Raw genomic sequence first — 17,398 nt, 5'->3', positions numbered from 1 at the left:
CCCCCCCCCCCCTCTCTAATTGCAGTACAAACATGTAACATGGCACATAAGCCCGGCATGCAATGAAAGCCATAAAGGTTTCTGGACAGGTCGACCCAAATCAAGGAAATATTTTGTGCATTTGATCTCATCTATTTCCAGTATCTATAGCTAGCTTGATGCATCTACCAACAATCCAGACAAGGAGAGCAGAAAGGATATCTCGAGGTAAACAATGATAATGAAAAACAACTGCTTTTAGTAGTAAACCAACCCAAACAGACAAAATATAAAAATGCAACTCTTACGGCAAGCGCATCCTCCGGCTAGGATGCACACCAGCGAAGTTATCGTCCGGGTTTGCAACAGCCTGAGCACCACCCTCTTCCTCGCCGTTCTTGTGGCGAGTTTTCCTGTCCTTCTCCTTTGACATTTGCTTCGAGGTGCGTTGGCGCTCATCGTTCAGCTTCTTGTTCTTAGTCTCGATCTTGGACTGGCGATAGTCGGATTTTCCACCTCCACCGGCACTACAGCATCAATTAGCACCACGAATTCTAATATAGTAGAGTGGATAGGAACTCACGTCAACTCAACATTAATCCTTCGCGGCGGGTACTTCCCATCATTGAACATAGAGTGGTGGTACAGCTTCAAGCATGTCTTCATGCGATCAAAGTTCTCAAACTCGATGAATGCGAAACCGCGGCATCTGGTGGGCTTATCCTTTTCGGTAGCAACACGAATCGAGGCGGGTGGGTTTTTGACAAAATGCTCTTTGATGGACTCGTTGTTTGCGGAGTAGGGGAGGTTTCCTGTGGTGTAATTAGGTTAGTGGCTGGATGATGAATGGGGTTGTTGGAGGGAGGGATGGTAGACGTACCGACGAAAGCAATGAAGCGGGAAGATTTTTGCTGTTCTTCGTTCTGTTGCTCTTGTTGCTCTTCAGATTGTTGCTCTTGTTGCTTGGCGTTTTCGGCCGCCTCCTGTGCCTTTTTCTCCTTCTTCTCCTTCTTGTTCTTCTTTCTTCTCTCTCTCTTCTCCTCCAGGGTCTCCTCCTTGTTCTCATCGCCCTTCTTTTCGGTAGATTTTACATCCACGTCCATTGTGTCTGGCAACTCTTCGGCAGTGGGAGCGGCCTTGTCCTCAGCCTCTCCCTCTTCCTTTTCTTCCTTCTCTTCAGACGTTTCCTTCTTTAAATCCTTCTTCTCCTTCTTCTCCTTCTTCTCTTTCTTTTCTTTCTTGTCACTTTTTTCCTTCTTTTCCTTCTTTTCCTTCTTTTCCTTCTTTTCCCTCTTTTCCTTCTTTTCCTTCTTCTCTTCCTTCACTTCCTCAGCCTTCTCCTCTGTGTTTTTTCCGTTCACATCCTCCTCAACATCGCGCGACTTGGACTTCTTTTCCTTCTTTTCCTTCTTCTCCTTCTTATCCTTCGACGCCTTCTCGTGCTTGGGCTTCTTTCCCTCGGGCTGAATGGCGGGTTCTTCTTCCTCGACAGGGTTCTGCGTGAGCTTGCGCTTTTTGTCGCCCATTGTGTCTGATTCTAGGTAAATATATAAGAATTGAAGGAATATAAAGTAATTGGAGAAATGAATGGATTGAGATCGAAGGTGATATTGCGATGGAAAAATTTAGAAAATGGCACTTTCTGCCGGGCGGAGGAAGGGCGGTAAAGTGCTTCTTCCGCATCGGCGTTAGGGTAGTGATTATCTCCGTTGGGGTAGCAGTCTCTAATTACAAGTACATGTACAAAGTCAAAGTGCAAGTAGGACTCATATGAATACTATGTACTAATTATCTATAAACCACGCCTGTAACTCCAAGTAACGCAATCAAAACACCAAAATTTGAATTTTCTTCTGCTTCGCTCCATAGCGATCCCGGAGCTCGGGCCGAGTCAACAATTGCAGGAGCGGAATATGCGTCTCCTTCATATCGAATATGCCGCGCTTCTTCTGGTCGATGAAAGAACCATCGATAACAATGCGTTCGAGTTCATCCAATTTGAGAGTTCCCGACTCGATCAAATCGGTGATTCGTGCGGGTGTACCAGCACCGATGCCCATGCTGTGGCTGTTAGCTAAAGTTTGAGGAAGTAGGTGGTGAGTAAAGACGTACCGTGCTCGCTGCAGGAATTGTTTGGCCTCTTCTAGTTTGATATGTTTGGCGAAGAGTTTTCCAACGGTGGATTCATTGTTTTGCAATGGACGGAGTGCTCTGTCGGGGAAGTTAGCGATGAAATGAGAAACGCAGTGAGTAGTCTCGTCCATACCTAACCACATCGGCAGCCCGAAGTGCAGCGCCGGAAACCACCAATGTATGCGGAGTACCCTTTTCTTCTGAAGCTTTCAACAGACCAGCACCCTTATTCGGACTAAATGCCTTAAGAAATTCGGGAAGTTTATCGAGCGCTCTCGATCCGTCGTAGGATGATGTATCAAGAAATGCGGAATCTGGAACCGTCAGTACCCTGTACACTTTGCAAACAAACGAATATACACACCAGGAACAGAAAGATCACTCAATTCCACAGCCGAAATTTCCTTATTATGCCTCTTCGTTTTCTGCGCAAGATAATCCGCGAACAACGGCCCGTCCATCTTCCCAATCGATCCATCAATGCCCTTTGTGCGCTCCTCGCCCTTCACATCATCCTGTTGCGCCTGTTGTGCCTTCAACTTCTTCTTCTCCTTGAGCTTCTGCTTGTTCTTTTGCTTCTTGAGACTGGGCCCGGATTCCGATGTAGCGTTGCCATTGCTGGTCGCGGATGTCGTTGCTTTCTTTGCGGTGGGTGGTTCCTCATCAGCTGGTCGCTTGCGCTTCTTCTCGACCTTAGCTGAGAGGCTAGCTGCGGCATTGGATTCCTCCTTCAACATCTTTGGATTTGGTACGGTGTATATCCGATTGAGGTGGACCAGGAAAGTCGAACGAGTGTTTGGAGAGACTTTTTTAATGCTGAGTCAGCGGGCCTTATCGATAAGCTTCCGCCAATCAGAGGCTGCTTGCTGCTTTGGACTGCATCGTCTCCGACGCGCTTCCATCATCGTTTTGCAACCCCTCTTTATCTTTCCAATTGTTGTTTGATCAATTGTTGTTTGTTCCAACCTTCTAAATTTTCCGAGGTTTGGTATGCTGCGCGCTTATATGCTCGATTGATCTGAATCCTCCTTATTCAGTACTCCGTGCGCAATGTCAACACCAAGACCGCGTGACCGTCGGTCACCGTTTGGAACCCCTGGGACAAGCACTCCTGTTGGCGACTCTACACTGACTGGGGTAACTATCTCCTTTTACACGCCGATAATTTCACCTGAGACCAATATTAATGCGTAATATAGCGTTCGCGCATCCCAAGATACCCCCTCACCCCGAGCCGTCTTGGAGCGGCCACGCCCCGGTCAGCTTCACGATTCACACCACGCAGAGGCGCATCAGGGCCTTCATCGACGCCATATGGAGTTCGTGCGATGCAGCGACGCGCGGCAAACACGCCGGGACGGGATCGGAGGAAGAGCGGCCGGATGCAAAGAGAGACTACATTTGATATTCTGAAAAATCTGGGAAAGGGTATGTTGAACTAGACTTATAATATTTATGAGCGCCTTCTGATACCTTTTTTTGCTATCAGCTCTTGCGCCTACATCGCAACCGATCCGTTCGTCTCCGCAAGAAAAGCCCCCGCCCGAGCCCGAGCCCGAGCCACCAAAGGACGAGATCGAGGAATTGGATAATGAACCCGAGATTGAACGACCCAGGTTATCATTACCACTGGACGATGTCGACGAGGAAGACGAGGGAAGTCCAGAAATACCAGCTCCTAGGCTTTCATTGGCGTTCGAGGAAGAAGACATTACTGTGGAATACCCGCGCAGAGCTACCAGTGATCGAGATCGTGCAAGATTGTCAATGATGAGTTTCGGCGGTCCTCGCCTAAGTGAGAATTTTGGTGATTCAACTAGATTGGAAAGTGGATCTGAGGGCGGTGATGACACTACGGGCTTACATGACGTGGGTGGGCCGGATGAGACGGTTATCAGTCAAGGTGCATTTGACCGAGGGTGAGTGTTATTCAGTCAATTCCCATTCTGAAAACCAATTGAGGCTCACCGTGTACATAGAGGGGAAACGGAAGACCTTGGTCGATTTAACTTTGATTTCAACTTCCCGTCACCTCCGCCGCCAGGTGAAGGAGATCAGGACGAGCCATTGGACGACGACGAAGGTTTCGAATTGCCCGCAATGGACCTACAACCTGACACAGAACCCATGCCTGAAGACGATATGGATATTGGTGGTGGTTTTGATGATGACGACGATGCCGGCGGTGGATTCGGATTGGAACTCAATACACCACATCAGGCTTCACCGGAAAGCCCCGGTATTGCAGGTGGAGGATTGCGCGACGAAGACCATATCGTGTCAGGTCCGAAACAGAAGCAGTACTCACGACATGGTATCCCGGTTCCAAAGATGCCATCGGGAGTGGTGAAGAAGCTGGCAACCCAATTCGCACGAGGGCGCGCTGGATCGAAAGCAAAGATCAACAAGCAGACCTTGGTGGCAATTGAACAAGCGTCTTCTTGGTATTTTGAACAAGTGGGCGAGGATCTGGCAGCATACTCTAAACACGCTGGGCGCAAGACTATCGATGAAAATGATGTCACAACATTGATGAGGAGGTAAGAGATCTTAAGTGTCCAATTCTTACAGAAGAGAATGCTGACTTTATGTAGACAACGCCATATTAACAATTCCACCACCGTTTTTTCTCTTGCACAAAAGCATTTGCCCAAGGAGCTTCTACAGGACATGAGATTGGCCATGCCGCCATGAACATGAACCGTCAGATATAATTTACATGCCTCCTCCATTTTAACCTATAATAAGACAAACCGACCAACGCCAGAAGGGAATGCTTTACGATACATCATTCGAGCAGGTTACCAGTTCCGGTTCTGGCGGACGCGACGAGTAGCCTCATTGGGCCTCTTGCGGATGATCATGAACAGCATGACGGAGGTTGCAAGGGAAAGGCCGTACCTGTCGAGCATGAGCACTCATCCCTGATCTGAGAAATTAGGACAAGCAGAGTATGTGTGACTTACCATGTCATAATGTATTGGCCGTGGTTGTTCCTTAGGTTGACCGCGGGAGCACGACCGATGGGGATTCCCTTAGCCTCGCGATCATAGGCCTCGATCATATCCGGGACTGTGAAGTTAGGACCAGCCACCTCAATTAAAAAGTATAGATAAACTTACCCATTGTCTCCTCAACCCAAACCGGCTGACTCCCCGTCAACTCAGCCATCTGTTCAATATCAGGAAAATAAAATCTCCCCTTCTCCGGCTCGTTCTCCGGCGTAAACATATTCTTCTTCCAAGGCTCCCTTAACAAACCCTCAACCGTAACATGCTCCTGTGGCAACCCAACAGCCCGAACCTTCTGATCTGCCAACCTCTTCGAGATCCATCCTCTGTTAATCAACACGGTGCTCTGCCCGTGGTCCCGCTCCAGCGGAGTCACAACAACGTAACCCTCCTCTCCCTCCCGCATGCGCGGACCAACAAGCATCTCCTGGTCATGCCGTAGATGGCCGGTAGCGTAGACTCGACGGTGGTCGAAGTCGGTGATTGCGTCTGGGTCGACGCGCGGGGGAAGTGGAAGGGGTGGTTTGAGGAGACGGTCTTCGAATTTTGTAATGAGGTTTGATTTCCAGTCAAGGCGTTGGACTTGCCATGTTCCGAGGGCGAAGGAGATGATAGGGATTAGGGCTGCGACGCATGGCCTGTTAGCAAAGGAAAGAAAAGCTTGGTGCAGTAGTATACTAACCGAGAATAATCAACCCGGGTCCATGCTTGCGCCCAACACGGACAACCTGCGCTGGATGGTCGACAACAGAGAGCCATCGTTGTTCGTCTCCCAGTTGCCGGCTATTGCTCAAGAAGCGGGCCTGCTGCTGGCGACATCTGGTGCAGGTTGAATCGAGTTTTGATGCGATGTGAGGGCTCCGGAATGCCCGTGTTAGCGGTTGCCACGATCTTGCAGCGGTCCGGTTTAGGACCAAGAAGATTGATCGCATGTCAATTGACACTTTCCTCCTAAGTGATTAGTTTGGATGGGTATTGTCAGTCGTGTGCACGACGATTTGGAGTGCGGTGGGACGGTTGATAGTGGTTAAGACTCCGCCGCGGTGCTCGGTGATCGGAGACCGCAGCCTACTTCCTCCGACGTCCTGTTCAACCCCGGACTCCATTAAATTCATCACATCTTCAGTCCAGTTTTTTTTTTTTTTCTTTTTCTTTTTCTTTTTCTTCCTGCACTGCTGTATATGATAGCCACCATGTTTTTTCAGGGAACTCTTCAGGAGGGAATCGCTCTTGCCGTGAGTCAGTCCAAGGCAGTTGTCTGCTTCGTTCGGGGTACGTTTGTGAATCTCCGCTGCCAGCTACTGGATATCTACATGGCAATAACTGCTATACCAAAAGCTATCGATATTCACGGCTTACTATTGAATTCCATGCTGACTGATTGTTTGAACAGATGACGAGGAGCTGAGCAATGTATGGGAGAACGAATATTTCGCAGACGACCCTACGGTACCTACTTTGATCCCAATGCCTACAACTATCCGGCGCATTGAATCTAACGTGCTTGTAGTTTGCGCAGTTATTTATGGAAGAGGCCATTACGTTGCGACTCCCAGTGGGAAGCGAGGGAGCTACATATCTCACATCGTTCTGTCCGATCCCAACATTACCAGGTCTTGTGGTTATTAGGTACTGTCAACATACACTTCGATATTAATCGATGATGACCAGGGGGCTAATATTTGAATTGCATATAGAGATGGCATGATGCGAGAGTACATCATACCCGAAATTACGAAGGAGAATTTTCGCGCGCGACTTCGAGCCGTTTTGGAAGATGGGGGGAAATCGTCGCAAGCTCCACAACAGACACAGACTGATGCCGGGGGTAGTTCTGCTGCTGTGCCTGCTGAATCTACATCTGACCCGGCACCTGCCGCTCAATTAACCCCGCCTGCTTCCCAAGTCGCGCAATCCCAATCTCAAACCGCACCAGCTACGAATGAGATGGAGACACATCGTGATGAGAACAAACGTGCTGAAAAGTCGTCTGCGCAAAATCCAGGACCGTTCAAACGAGCGATGCCAACCAAGGCTTCATCGCAGAAATCACAGCAACAACAAGAAAGCCGCATCAACCAGACGAAGCAACCCGACAAAAAGCCGCGCAAAGCAGCACCAGCGCCTTCCAGCAAAACCAACGACACGGAAGTACGCCCAAAGCCACCCCGAACACCTCCAAAACAATACCGTCTCCAAATCCGTCTATTTGACGGCAGCTCCGTCCGTTCAAGTTTCGATCCCTCGCAATCCATCCGCAAAGACGTCCGCCCGTGGCTAGATGATCAAATGGATGAGAAGCATCCATTCAACCTGAAGCACATCCTCACTCCCCTACCAAACCACACTCTCACCATCGCCGACGAAGAACAAACACTCCAGGAGTATTTAGGACTCGGAGCAACCGCCAACCTGGTCATGGTCCCCATCCAGTCATATACAGAGGCATATACAGGGTCAGGCTCTCTACCCGTGCGGGCAGTAAGCGGAGTTTATGACTTGGCTTCTTCTACAGTAAGTGCTGCAGCAGGGTATGTCGGTTCGTGGCTCGGGTATGGACAGACGACAGCGTCGGAGGGCTCTTCTGCTGCTCAATCTTCTTCAACATCTGGCAATGCTAGAACACCAGAATCACGACCTGCTGGGTCCCGGGGACCGAACATTCGGACCTTGACTGATCAGCGTAGGGAGCAGGGCAATAATCAGTTCTATAATGGAAATCAGGTTTGTTTGTCCTCAGTGGACGGGAAACATTTTGCAGCTACTGACGTCTTATATAGCTTAACTTTCAACCACGCGAGAACTCTGATCAGCGATGAAATGATCTTTTCGTCATTGCGGATCACCTTGCTTAGGCGTTGACGGTGTTATATTTCTGCTTTCGTTTCTGATACTCAGCTATCTATCATTATTGAGCACCTCAAGTTGTATAGCATAACTCCAGACTAAACCCTATGGTACTACGCCTTAAATTGGTGAAAATGCTTGCAAATTGGAGTGGAGATTGTTCCTTGTCTTGATTCTGTCTTTCATATATCGCATAAGAATAGGCAGAGCCATCAGACGCATCAAATAATAAAATACAAATCCTCAGTGATATACATGAGAGGACATTATGCCGCTATACAAATACAAATCATATCAACATCCCAATATTGTTGCAAAGCACCGTAGCTGGATATCTATGTGTATCTCACAACTGAAAAGCACAAACTGCAAAAATCGCAACTTCACCCAATCTAGTAGTGCTTAGCAGCAGCCTGACAAGCTTTCTGTATCATAGTTAACATTATGTAACCCATTTGCAAATTCTCATGGAATCGTTGTAACGTACCAGCTGGTCCAAATACCAACCGCAAATGCTCATATCACCCCGGTGGTCATCCATGCATTGACGAAAGCTCTTGATGTCGGTAGCACAAGGGGCGTTGTCGTAGGACTGGGTAGCGGCGTTGCTTTGCCATAGACCGTTGTCCATGGGCTGGGAGTCGGCGGGAGCGGCTTGCTGCGGCTCAGCAGGGGCGCTGGAGCCACCGAACATACCACCGATGGCGTGGCCGATGGAGGAACCGACTGCGACACCACTATTGGAAATAAACCGTTAGCATGATTCATCTTATCCCGATGCTCGCCACCTCGGTAAACGACTTACGCTGCGGTCGAGGCCATCTGGCCGAAGAGACCAGGACCTTGACTCTGCTGGGCTTGAGGCGGGGCAGGAGCATGCTGCTGGCCATGGGACGGGTGAGCAGCTGTCGAGTGAGGCTGGTACTGCTGCTGCTGGGGAGCAGCAGCTGGGCGCGGAGGAGCGGCAGTAGGTCTGGTGGGAGCGCTGCGAGCCGGAGTCGGCGCGGCACCACGGCGTTGACGAGGCATGTTAATGATAGGTAGGTTGTTGTGGTAGATGGATGGGACAACTGTAAATTTTGACGTAGTCCGGATAGAGGGGCGCGGTGGGTTTATATATGGAGGAGAAAGAAGAAGCTCGAAGTATCGGCGGACAAAACGAAAACTCCGATGCAGCTGCTAAATTCAGTGGCTTTGATTGGTTAGAAATCGTCTTTGTCAGCAGATTATGGAAAATACCGGGGAATACAATAAGCGGTATCTTATCTAGGAAATTTCGGTAGCAAGGAGCAGTATTGTTGTATTATTTACAAGGCCTGATACAAATGTTAATGTCTCCATCAGCATTTACTTACCTTGTTTTGTACATCAGAGATACATCATTCTATTTTTCTCTACGTTTGCGAAGTCTAACTCCATAATCTTTGGGCATGGTCGAAATGGAATCCACTGTTGTTATCTCCATTTGAAAACACCAAATATGAGTCACGGAATATGAACAGCATGGCTGAGTGAAAACTAGTATTTGCGTTGTTATAATTGCTTCCATAGTATTGCTATCTACCTTGCCATTTATATTTCAAGGGTATCTATCTATAATTTGTGCACGACCAGAGACGCGCTGCTGAAGCAGTGTAAGGATAATGCCCGTTCGTGGAACGAAGAGCGCAGGCTCTTTATAATCTCAGGAGCTTGTATGAGAAGGCATCTGCCTGGAAGCTGCCGAATCACAGCCGCACCGTCGACAGTAGAGGAGTATTATGCTGGAACCAGGCCAGCTGGTCGCTAGAATGATTTCGTTTCGATGTCTTGTTGCCCTATTTCATCTTAGTGCCCATTATTCAATCCGCCTCTTCATTTCCCATTCCTTTCCTTCCGACTATTCTTCTTTTTCTGCTTTCTCTCCACGCTTTCCTTGCGCAGCCCTTCTTTGTCAAGTTTTTTCCCTTGCCTGGAGCGCTTGTTCTTGTCTTTACTCTTATTTCCAGTCTTCTTGGTTTTCTCGGAACGTGGGACGTCTACTGGTTTAGAAGCTGGTACTGGTTTTTTGGCTGTTGTTTCGTTATTGTCCGAATCGCCATCTTCGTCTTCGTCAGGGTCGGAGTCGGCATCGGATCTCGAATCTCCTGAAGGATCTTTGGAAGATTGTTCCGACTTCGCAGATTTCATGAGCAATTCCAATTCTTTCCGTCGAGCAACTGCTCTCTCCTTCGCCTCTCGTTCTCTGCGCTCTAGGTCAATCCTGTCATTTCCAGCCTGGTGAGGTCAGTATTAGTGTCAAAATGAGAGGCAAGTAATACATACGAGACCGTGCTTGATGAACCGATTGGCAGCTTCTTTATCGAGGGTCATTGTGCGCTGTTCAGGTCCTGTCTCTGCTGTCTTGATCTTGTCGAAATATTGTCTCAACCTGGTGAGCTCTCTCCACACTGCATGCGCTTTGGGGTCTTCCCCACGGAGATTCAAATAAGCTATGGATTAATTAGCGAAAACCACGATCGAGAAAATACTGCGGGTATAAATGAGACATACAGAAGATCACATTTTCCAGCGCGTAAGTTACCATAACATAGAATTTCGCCTTGTCCAAGACAGGCAGGTTCTTGGACGTCTCAGCGAGTGAGCGACTAAGTAGCGGCTGGATCATTTCTTCCACGTCATCAATGTCATCATCTAGCTGTTCAAGCACCGGAAAGAGTTCTTTTGCCTCCATTTTGACTGTGGTGATCGTTAAGAAGTTGGATTTGGAGAAAGGCAAGCACCTGCAAATGACGATTTTTTATCTACAGGCGGTGAGCCGGGCGGTCAGTATCTTCGGCCTCGTCTATAATTTCCGTTGATTTCGGCATCAACACATTCTATCATCACCTTTTATTCGCCTCGCGTAGGCGTTATTATGTTCTAGTTTTACTATTTCTGTTGAAATTGTCGTTCCTTCAATAATGCGAATCTAGTTATCGTTACGCGACTAATAGTACTTGTTTCCCGAGTACCGACAATAAAGAGCTTTACATATTAGCTATCGGAGATTCTTTCCTTCCCATCCTTCAAAGTGTTGCCCATACTAGGACGTCGTCCGCTCTTGCGGACGGGGGTGTGCGACTTCTGTTTTACAGCGGGATATCGTCCGGGCCGGTGGGCCAGTAACCGATTCTCGTCAACATGGATGCAAGATGCAGACGAGGTAGCAAGAGAGACAGACACACGCCCATTGTCCGGGCGAATTCACCTCCTTGGAATTGGAAATGTAGGGTCGTTTGTTGCCCATTCATTAGCGGGTCGTCAATCCCCGCCGCCGATGACCTTACTCCTACATCATTCGAACGTCTATCGATCATGGATCTCAAAAAAAGAGTGTATAGCGATAAACGTGAACGGGTTGGACGATGTCAAGTCCGGTTTTGACGTTAATGTCAAGAGCAGTGACAGTGATACGTGGTATTCGTTACCTTGGGATAAAGATGGTACACCGGAGGAGAGAGATAGGACTCTTAGCGAGAAGCTCAAGGACGGAAATATCGAAAAGTCACTAGCACAGTCGGAGGTAGACAATAGCACAATTGAGTGTGCGGTTGTTACTGTCAAGGCAAACCAAACGGTCAGAGCTGTGTCGTCCATCAGCCATCGTTTAACTCGGGACTCTACCATTCTCCTACTGCAAAACGGAATGGGAACGATCGATGAACTCAATGAAAAGGTTTTCCCGGACCCGTCGAATCGTCCGCATTACATGACGGGCATTTTCTCCCACGGTTTGTACCAAATGTCACCATTCCAGGTGGTTCACACTGGTATCGGTACCACTGTTCTCAGCCCTGCACCGTCAAGGGAAGTTGTTGCTACTGCGGGCGACAATGACGCAGATTGGGCACCCACGACTAAATACCTATTACGCACCTTAACCTTGACACCACCCCTCGTTGCCTTTGCAGAAACGCCATCATCCATCATCCAGTACCAGCTGGAGAAGCTAGCCATGAATGCGGTGATCAACCCTCTGACATCTCTCATGGAATGCAAAAACGGCGAGATTCTTTACAACTACAAATTCACTCGAGTCATGCGTTTACTTCTCATCGAGACATCTAGCGTGATTTTAGCCCTCCCGGAAGTGCAAGGCATCCCAGGGATCGAAGCGCGTTTCGATCCGGAACGTCTGCGGTGGATGGCAGTGCAGCTTGCAAGCAAGACTCGTCACAACATGAGCTCCATGCTTCAAGATATGTTGAGCGGGAAAGCGACGGAGATTGAATATATCAATGGGTATATCGTACGCCGGGGCGAAGAGCTTGGGATCAAATGCGTAGTGAATTTTATGATTAAGGAGATGGTGCAAGCTAGGGTAGCGTTACTGCACCAGCGAGAATCGGGGGCTGTTCCCATGGATCTTTCAGGATTTGAGGATAAACAGTGAGATCTATCTCTCTTTTGAAACAACCTATTGTCCAAGAACTATATACATTCGTGTATTCTATTTGCACCCTAACAAGACACGGCTTCCACTGCCTGTTGACACAAATCATAGATCTGCTTCCACCGTTTTAAAAGCATTCCAGTTTTACCATCTGCTTCACTAGTCATACCCTCCAACTTTGCAATCGTTGCACTAGCCTCTTTGCCGTACACTTTTATCCATTCACGGATAATAGTCTCCGTCTTCTTATCATCTACACCCTTGGTTGAGTATCCGAGAACATAGTTCTGCCAGTCCTTGGGTGTCATGTAGTTGATGCATGCTGCGATTTCGGTGCGGTAGCAAGCGCCGGTGGATGTTACTTGGTAGTTACTAGGGTTGTTAGTTATCATTCATGAAAACAGCGTTAGGGGTACGTGCCCATAGTATTGCTGCAAATTAAGTTCTTCTTGTTGAAAAGTATTAAGATCTCGGAAAATGATATCGTCGAGGTATAATGTTTCACAGTCGTTTTTGTCGAGGAAAAACCCATCTGTCTGAAGTTAGCTGGAGTGAGAAAGAGTTTTGTATAGATTAGTGCTTACATTCAGCAAAAAGAAAGTCGTTCGGATGTGGGCCGTAGCTCATGTACACCTCTTCTCCTTCGTCTGGTCTAGTTAGCCTCAATGCGGGAAGACAAGTGGCAGGTCCCAGTACCGCAATCGTTCGTAGCTCGAAATTCATATTCCTTGCCATTAAACTTAACATCATCCTATATCATGAATCAATGAGAACTCATCCCAAAGTGAAAGTTATAATGACACGTACTACAACATCAGAATGATTAAAGTAATCTGCAAAAGGCAGCAAAGCCATAGCATCATTCCGATCCTCTGGTGCCTCGTCCCCAGGCATCAGAAAATGAAAAGATCTCGTATTCACAATAAGCCAGTGATATAAAAACGTCTCCCAATCCGTTTCCGGGAAGACAGAAACGACTTTTTCCCATGAATCTCGCAACCGTCCTTCCTGTTGAGAGAGAAGGTTTTGGTGAGACGAATCGTAGGGAAACGCGCTCTTTCGCTTCTGGAAGGTACTCCAGGTTCCGGATATCGATGGAGGGAGCAGTGTTTGGTCGGTGTTCAACCTCCGGAGGGATTCAGGCCATACGATTGGCATACTATCCTCGGAATCTTGGCGACTAGGCCAGGTATTTCTCCAGAGATCGTATTTCCGAAGGTCTTCTGTGTCACCATTTGTGAAGAATGCTGCGAATAGGGTATGGACGGGTGTTCCCTTAGCGAATTTGCTGGTGAATGTTGCAGGGACGCGATTAATGGTGAACATTGCTTGCAGTGGTACTTTCAGGAGAGTCTCGCCTTTCTGTGGTGGATTTATTAGCAGCTGGATTTCTGGGGGTATGGAGAGGCGTACTTTGATATTCCGTGTGGCTATCATGCCTAGGCCACGACCTGGGAACCGGGCTGGGGCGACTCCACTGGGGGTAATTCCTTGAGATATTGCCCATTCTGTGAAGGATTCATGTTGTTCTCCGGGCCACCAGGTTGGTTTCATTTTGTATAATTTCTTGACTTGTTGGAATTGATGCGGGAGTTATGACGAGACCGGAAATGGAAGAGTTCCAAGACCAGAGTCTGTGTTCAGGATTGAGGGTAGGCAATCCAGATACACAAAATAACATTGAACTCTCATGAATCGAGACTTATTCCACATCAAAGCCCTGAATATTTCGAGTCCAAATTCTTATCGTTTATCAATCAGTCTACCAGCGGCAGGCACGTGCCACCGCCGGAGCTTCTGCATTTCCCCGAACAGCGATCACTCTTTTCCCTATGCCAAGGATCACTATACACAGCGCCCTAGAAAAAAAATGTCAGCCCTAGGGAACCGTGGTACACTTGGTATTCGAGCAGTAGCTCAGTCCACAGCTCTCACACCCGCTTGCTGTGTGCGATCCTTCTCCGTGCTCAACCGTCCTCCGCCAAAGTATCCCGGCCATGTCCCGTTGACGTTTGTGGAACGTGGAGCCCTTGCTGTAGGCTCTGCGGTTGGGTCTCTTCTAAATCCTCGACGAGGAGGTAGCAACCCCAATTGAGCGCGCATCAGAATACATACTGATCCAGAATTGCTCAGACCTCATCGCCGCCCTAGGCGAAGCCACAGCAACGCCCTACTTCATCTACCGCCTCCGCGACGCCATGCTCTCTGACCCAACAGGCCGACGAATCCTCCGCGACCGCCCCCGCATAACTTCTGAAACTCTCCCACTCCCCTACCTGCGATCGCTCCCCGAGAACTCTGTCGGCCGCACCTACGCCGCCTGGCTAGACCGCGAGGGTGTTTCCCCGGACACCCGTGATAACGTGCAATACATTGACGATGAAGAATGCGCGTATGTCATGCAGCGGTATCGCGAGTGCCATGACTTCTACCATGCTGTGACGGGGCTACCGGTCTTTGTGGAAGGGGAGTTGGCGCTTAAAGCGTTTGAGTTTTTGAATACGGTTATTCCGATGACGGGGTTGAGTCTGTTTGCATTTGTGAGGTTGAAGCCGGCGGAGAAGGAGAGGTTCTTTTCATTGCATTTGCCGTGGGCGGTTAGGGCTGGGCTTAAGAGTAAGGAGTTGATTAATGTTTATTGGGAGGAGGTGCTGGAGAAAAATGTGGATGAGTTGCGGGGGGAATTGAACATTGAGGCGCCGCCGGATCTAAGAGAGATCAGGAAGATGATCCGGCAGCAGAAGAAGAGAGAGAAGGAGCAGCAGATGTCGGGGTAGAATAACTTCTGACAGGGTTTGTATGATTTGTCTGTTTATGTAGAGCGAATACCATTCCAAAGGCTTAGATACAGGGTGAGGTTAGGTCGTAACGCCGTGAAAGGTTCTCTGAAATACTAAATCATACAGCCCGTTATAATGCTAAACCCGCAATTACTTTTTTTTTTTTTTTCCTGGCATGAATTCAACACGAATCCCCTACAAATCCAACAAATCATCATCATCATCCCAACCACCTTTCCGCCGGCTGATGACAATTTTGCTTTCCTCCTCAGCCTTGCGCTGGTTCTCCGAAATTGCATTCAGCAGATCCTTGAGCTGCTCCTCGGTGACCTTCTGGCGGAGCTGGCCTGTCTGTGCGAGCATAATCAATCGGCTCTCGATATCGGCAGCGCGCGATTCCTTGACGAGGCGGATGCGGTTGAGACGGTCGACGGCTTCGGGTTCGAGAATTTGGTTGAGGATGGCGGAACGGCGTTCACCTATCAGGGATAGGTAAACGGTCTGCTGTTTGGATAGATGGGGTAGAATGTGGCATACCTTCTATTGCTCTATAGGGAGAACGCAGTCAGAAACAAGCAGGATCCCAAAAATCAGTGATCAATGTGGGTTCTCACCTCTTCTGGTCTTCTTGGCCTTCACTCCCGGCCCCGCGGGAGCCACCCTGCTGCTGGAGCTGTGCCAGACGGGCACGTCTGATCTGTAAAGATGCTGAGCATGTGCCTCAAAAGCACGGACGACACGAGAAGGCTCTGCACACTAACCTCCTCTAGCTCTGCGTCGGCCATGATAATTGTGTATGCGAAGTTTTCTGGAAGAGAATGGTATCGAGCAATTTGTAGTAAAAGAAGTCACCGGCGCAGGTAGTATTGTATCCCCGTATCGAGCTGTCACTATCGCAGAGCCGCTGACGGATCAATTTGCACCCCGCTCACCGCCTGAGGCGCTAAGGCATAACATAGTGGAGCGCCACGCGTGAGTCATGTGACTGAAAATGAGTGGTGTACAGGGGTATGTAAGTTTCCCCGTATTTAACTGGGATAACCTTGACCATGGATGAACTGAAGCTTGAACCAGTGCCACCTTTATTATGCCAGCCATTAGTATTGCCATTATACAAGACTACTACGGAGTACCCCGATAGTACTCCGTACACGTACTCGTACACGCTAAACGCTCGCGTCGACTGAGCCTGTTTCAGAAAGAAGACGCTTATCAGTTTGGGATGCGCCAGTGTCGTCATAGGTTGCCAAGAACGGGTCGGTCGGGCGTCTATTGAATCTTGATATCATATAGTCTATCCGAGTTCCAGCACTATTGTACTTTAGATCAGGGATTGCTCTGGAATACCGGCATATCGGTACCTATCTAGATTCCTCTCAATAGAGACATCTAGTCGACATCATAAAGATCAATGCTTTTTTCCCGACAGAACTCAGGGCATTAAAACGGACGGCGTTTGGAGGACTATAAAAAGAAGATGAGCTATTCCTAATTGGTACTAAGCCGGCACCTCCGCCCGGAGTCGATCTTGCCGACCACATGTTCCTGGCCTCATTGTAAGCATACGTAGCCTGAGGCTATTGGAATGAACGGGTGCACATTGTGAGATTAGACAATGCAATTCATGATGACAGATACTAACTTGTACGTATTCCTAATAAAATAACGATATCTCCTTACAACTACAAGTAGAGGTACCTGTAAAGTAAGCGTATTGGAGCTGTGACCAAAGCAGATCGACTTCCTCATCCGGTTTAGCTCCACCAGCACGTGCCCCGTTCGCCTCCCCGTCTGGCTTCGTCTCTTCCTGTCTCATTCTCTCTTCCCTTCTCTTTTCTCTTTTCCCTTCTTCGTTTTTGACTTTTTCCAACGACTGTAATTCTATTGATTTCTGTTTTCCAATTCGTCGATTCGTTCATTCCCTGCATTAACACCAACAAGTCGTGCATTATCGTCTGTCGCACGCCTGTCTGACACTCCCTTGCCCCCGATTCGACCGAGTGCGATCTCTCCTTCTCCTCTTTTTCTCCTCTCCTTTAGAGCCGCGCCCCCTCTCTCCATTTACTATCTTCGCCGTCTCCTCCTCACTTGTCGCTGTTTGATCCCTCCCGAGATAATTTGTTATAATTCTCGCATCGCCTCCTCGTATCTGCAGCCTTCAATACGTCCGCGACTCAATGCTTCTTGTTCAGATCGGTTAGATACTCCAATCTGCGCGCTGGTGGGGGCATTGC

The 17,398-nt window shown here is 48.5% G+C and overlaps 11 protein-coding genes across 11 annotated transcripts; 4 read left to right on the top strand and 7 right to left on the bottom strand.

Moving 5' to 3' along the window:
- Nucleotides 1-56: 56 nt before the first annotated feature.
- Nucleotides 57-1,577, bottom strand: EURHEDRAFT_498291 (RNA-binding protein). The gene is made up of 3 exons (XM_040785712.1): nucleotides 860-1,577; nucleotides 563-791; nucleotides 57-506 (listed from the first exon to the last, which is right to left on the bottom strand). The coding sequence occupies exons 1-3, from the start codon at nucleotides 1,503-1,505 to the stop codon at nucleotides 284-286; spliced, it is 1,098 nt and encodes a 365-aa protein (XP_040639897.1). The 5' UTR covers nucleotides 1,506-1,577; the 3' UTR covers nucleotides 57-283.
- Nucleotides 1,578-1,685: 108 nt separating this feature from the next.
- On the bottom strand, nucleotides 1,686-2,868 carry EURHEDRAFT_498290 (uncharacterized protein). The gene is made up of 4 exons (XM_040785711.1): nucleotides 2,477-2,868; nucleotides 2,246-2,426; nucleotides 2,092-2,190; nucleotides 1,686-2,040 (listed from the first exon to the last, which is right to left on the bottom strand). The coding sequence occupies exons 1-4, from the start codon at nucleotides 2,847-2,849 to the stop codon at nucleotides 1,806-1,808; spliced, it is 888 nt and encodes a 295-aa protein (XP_040639896.1). The 5' UTR covers nucleotides 2,850-2,868; the 3' UTR covers nucleotides 1,686-1,805.
- A 294-nt stretch (nucleotides 2,869-3,162) lies between these two features.
- EURHEDRAFT_401853 (uncharacterized protein) lies at nucleotides 3,163-4,806 on the top strand (the record flags this gene model as incomplete). The annotated part of the gene is made up of 5 exons (XM_040780110.1): nucleotides 3,163-3,249; nucleotides 3,312-3,540; nucleotides 3,602-4,031; nucleotides 4,092-4,652; nucleotides 4,707-4,806. 5 exons carry the CDS (start codon nucleotides 3,163-3,165, stop codon nucleotides 4,804-4,806), a joined length of 1,407 nt encoding a protein of 468 aa, XP_040639895.1.
- On the bottom strand, nucleotides 4,707-6,149 carry EURHEDRAFT_411353 (cytochrome oxidase assembly protein SHY1). The gene is made up of 3 exons (XM_040781598.1): nucleotides 5,806-6,149; nucleotides 5,235-5,747; nucleotides 4,707-5,184 (listed from the first exon to the last, which is right to left on the bottom strand). Exons 1-3 carry the CDS (start codon nucleotides 6,053-6,055, stop codon nucleotides 5,075-5,077), a joined length of 873 nt encoding a protein of 290 aa, XP_040639894.1. The 5' UTR covers nucleotides 6,056-6,149; the 3' UTR covers nucleotides 4,707-5,074.
- Nucleotides 6,150-6,238: 89 nt separating this feature from the next.
- On the top strand, nucleotides 6,239-8,274 carry EURHEDRAFT_498283 (UBX domain protein). The gene is made up of 5 exons (XM_040785710.1): nucleotides 6,239-6,395; nucleotides 6,517-6,572; nucleotides 6,634-6,752; nucleotides 6,821-7,847; nucleotides 7,904-8,274. Exons 1-5 carry the CDS (start codon nucleotides 6,305-6,307, stop codon nucleotides 7,940-7,942), a joined length of 1,332 nt encoding a protein of 443 aa, XP_040639893.1. The 5' UTR covers nucleotides 6,239-6,304; the 3' UTR covers nucleotides 7,943-8,274.
- EURHEDRAFT_411352 (uncharacterized protein) lies at nucleotides 8,100-9,088 on the bottom strand. Its single transcript, XM_040781597.1, has 3 exons — nucleotides 8,776-9,088; nucleotides 8,458-8,707; nucleotides 8,100-8,395 (listed from the first exon to the last, which is right to left on the bottom strand). The coding sequence occupies exons 1-3, from the start codon at nucleotides 8,997-8,999 to the stop codon at nucleotides 8,363-8,365; spliced, it is 507 nt and encodes a 168-aa protein (XP_040639892.1). The 5' UTR covers nucleotides 9,000-9,088; the 3' UTR covers nucleotides 8,100-8,362.
- A 383-nt stretch (nucleotides 9,089-9,471) lies between these two features.
- Nucleotides 9,472-10,700, bottom strand: EURHEDRAFT_411351 (Sas10/Utp3/C1D family protein). Its single transcript, XM_040781596.1, has 3 exons — nucleotides 10,503-10,700; nucleotides 10,275-10,441; nucleotides 9,472-10,226 (listed from the first exon to the last, which is right to left on the bottom strand). The coding sequence occupies exons 1-3, from the start codon at nucleotides 10,681-10,683 to the stop codon at nucleotides 9,825-9,827; spliced, it is 750 nt and encodes a 249-aa protein (XP_040639891.1). The 5' UTR covers nucleotides 10,684-10,700; the 3' UTR covers nucleotides 9,472-9,824.
- Nucleotides 10,701-10,838: 138 nt separating this feature from the next.
- On the top strand, nucleotides 10,839-12,608 carry EURHEDRAFT_411350 (putative 2-dehydropantoate 2-reductase). The gene has a single exon (XM_040781595.1). It carries the CDS (start codon nucleotides 11,137-11,139, stop codon nucleotides 12,382-12,384), a length of 1,248 nt encoding a protein of 415 aa, XP_040639890.1. The 5' UTR covers nucleotides 10,839-11,136; the 3' UTR covers nucleotides 12,385-12,608.
- On the bottom strand, nucleotides 12,453-13,938 carry EURHEDRAFT_514615 (uncharacterized protein; the record flags this gene model as incomplete). The annotated part of the gene is made up of 6 exons (XM_040786283.1): nucleotides 12,453-12,756; nucleotides 12,805-12,916; nucleotides 12,969-13,031; nucleotides 13,081-13,135; nucleotides 13,192-13,746; nucleotides 13,798-13,938. The coding sequence occupies 6 exons, from the start codon at nucleotides 13,936-13,938 to the stop codon at nucleotides 12,453-12,455; spliced, it is 1,230 nt and encodes a 409-aa protein (XP_040639889.1).
- Nucleotides 13,939-14,254: 316 nt separating this feature from the next.
- coq4 (ubiquinone biosynthesis protein COQ4) lies at nucleotides 14,255-15,146 on the top strand (the record flags this gene model as incomplete). Its single annotated transcript, XM_040783400.1, has 2 exons — nucleotides 14,255-14,462; nucleotides 14,518-15,146. Coding segments are annotated over 2 exons (837 nt in total), but the record flags the coding sequence as incomplete, so codon positions are not given.
- A 172-nt stretch (nucleotides 15,147-15,318) lies between these two features.
- On the bottom strand, nucleotides 15,319-16,117 carry EURHEDRAFT_411348 (DNA-binding protein). The gene is made up of 4 exons (XM_040781594.1): nucleotides 15,926-16,117; nucleotides 15,779-15,861; nucleotides 15,702-15,712; nucleotides 15,319-15,643 (listed from the first exon to the last, which is right to left on the bottom strand). The coding sequence occupies exons 1-4, from the start codon at nucleotides 15,947-15,949 to the stop codon at nucleotides 15,360-15,362; spliced, it is 402 nt and encodes a 133-aa protein (XP_040639887.1). The 5' UTR covers nucleotides 15,950-16,117; the 3' UTR covers nucleotides 15,319-15,359.
- Between the last annotated feature and the right edge of the window lie 1,281 nt (nucleotides 16,118-17,398).

The sequence above is a fragment of the Aspergillus ruber genome (assembly GCF_000600275.1).
Source record: "Aspergillus ruber CBS 135680 unplaced genomic scaffold scaffold00009, whole genome shotgun sequence".
Lineage (NCBI taxonomy): Eukaryota > Fungi > Ascomycota > Eurotiomycetes > Eurotiales > Aspergillaceae > Aspergillus > Aspergillus ruber.
The sequence above is the reverse complement of the archived record's forward strand: the minus strand, read 5'-3'. Positions and strand labels throughout refer to the sequence as shown.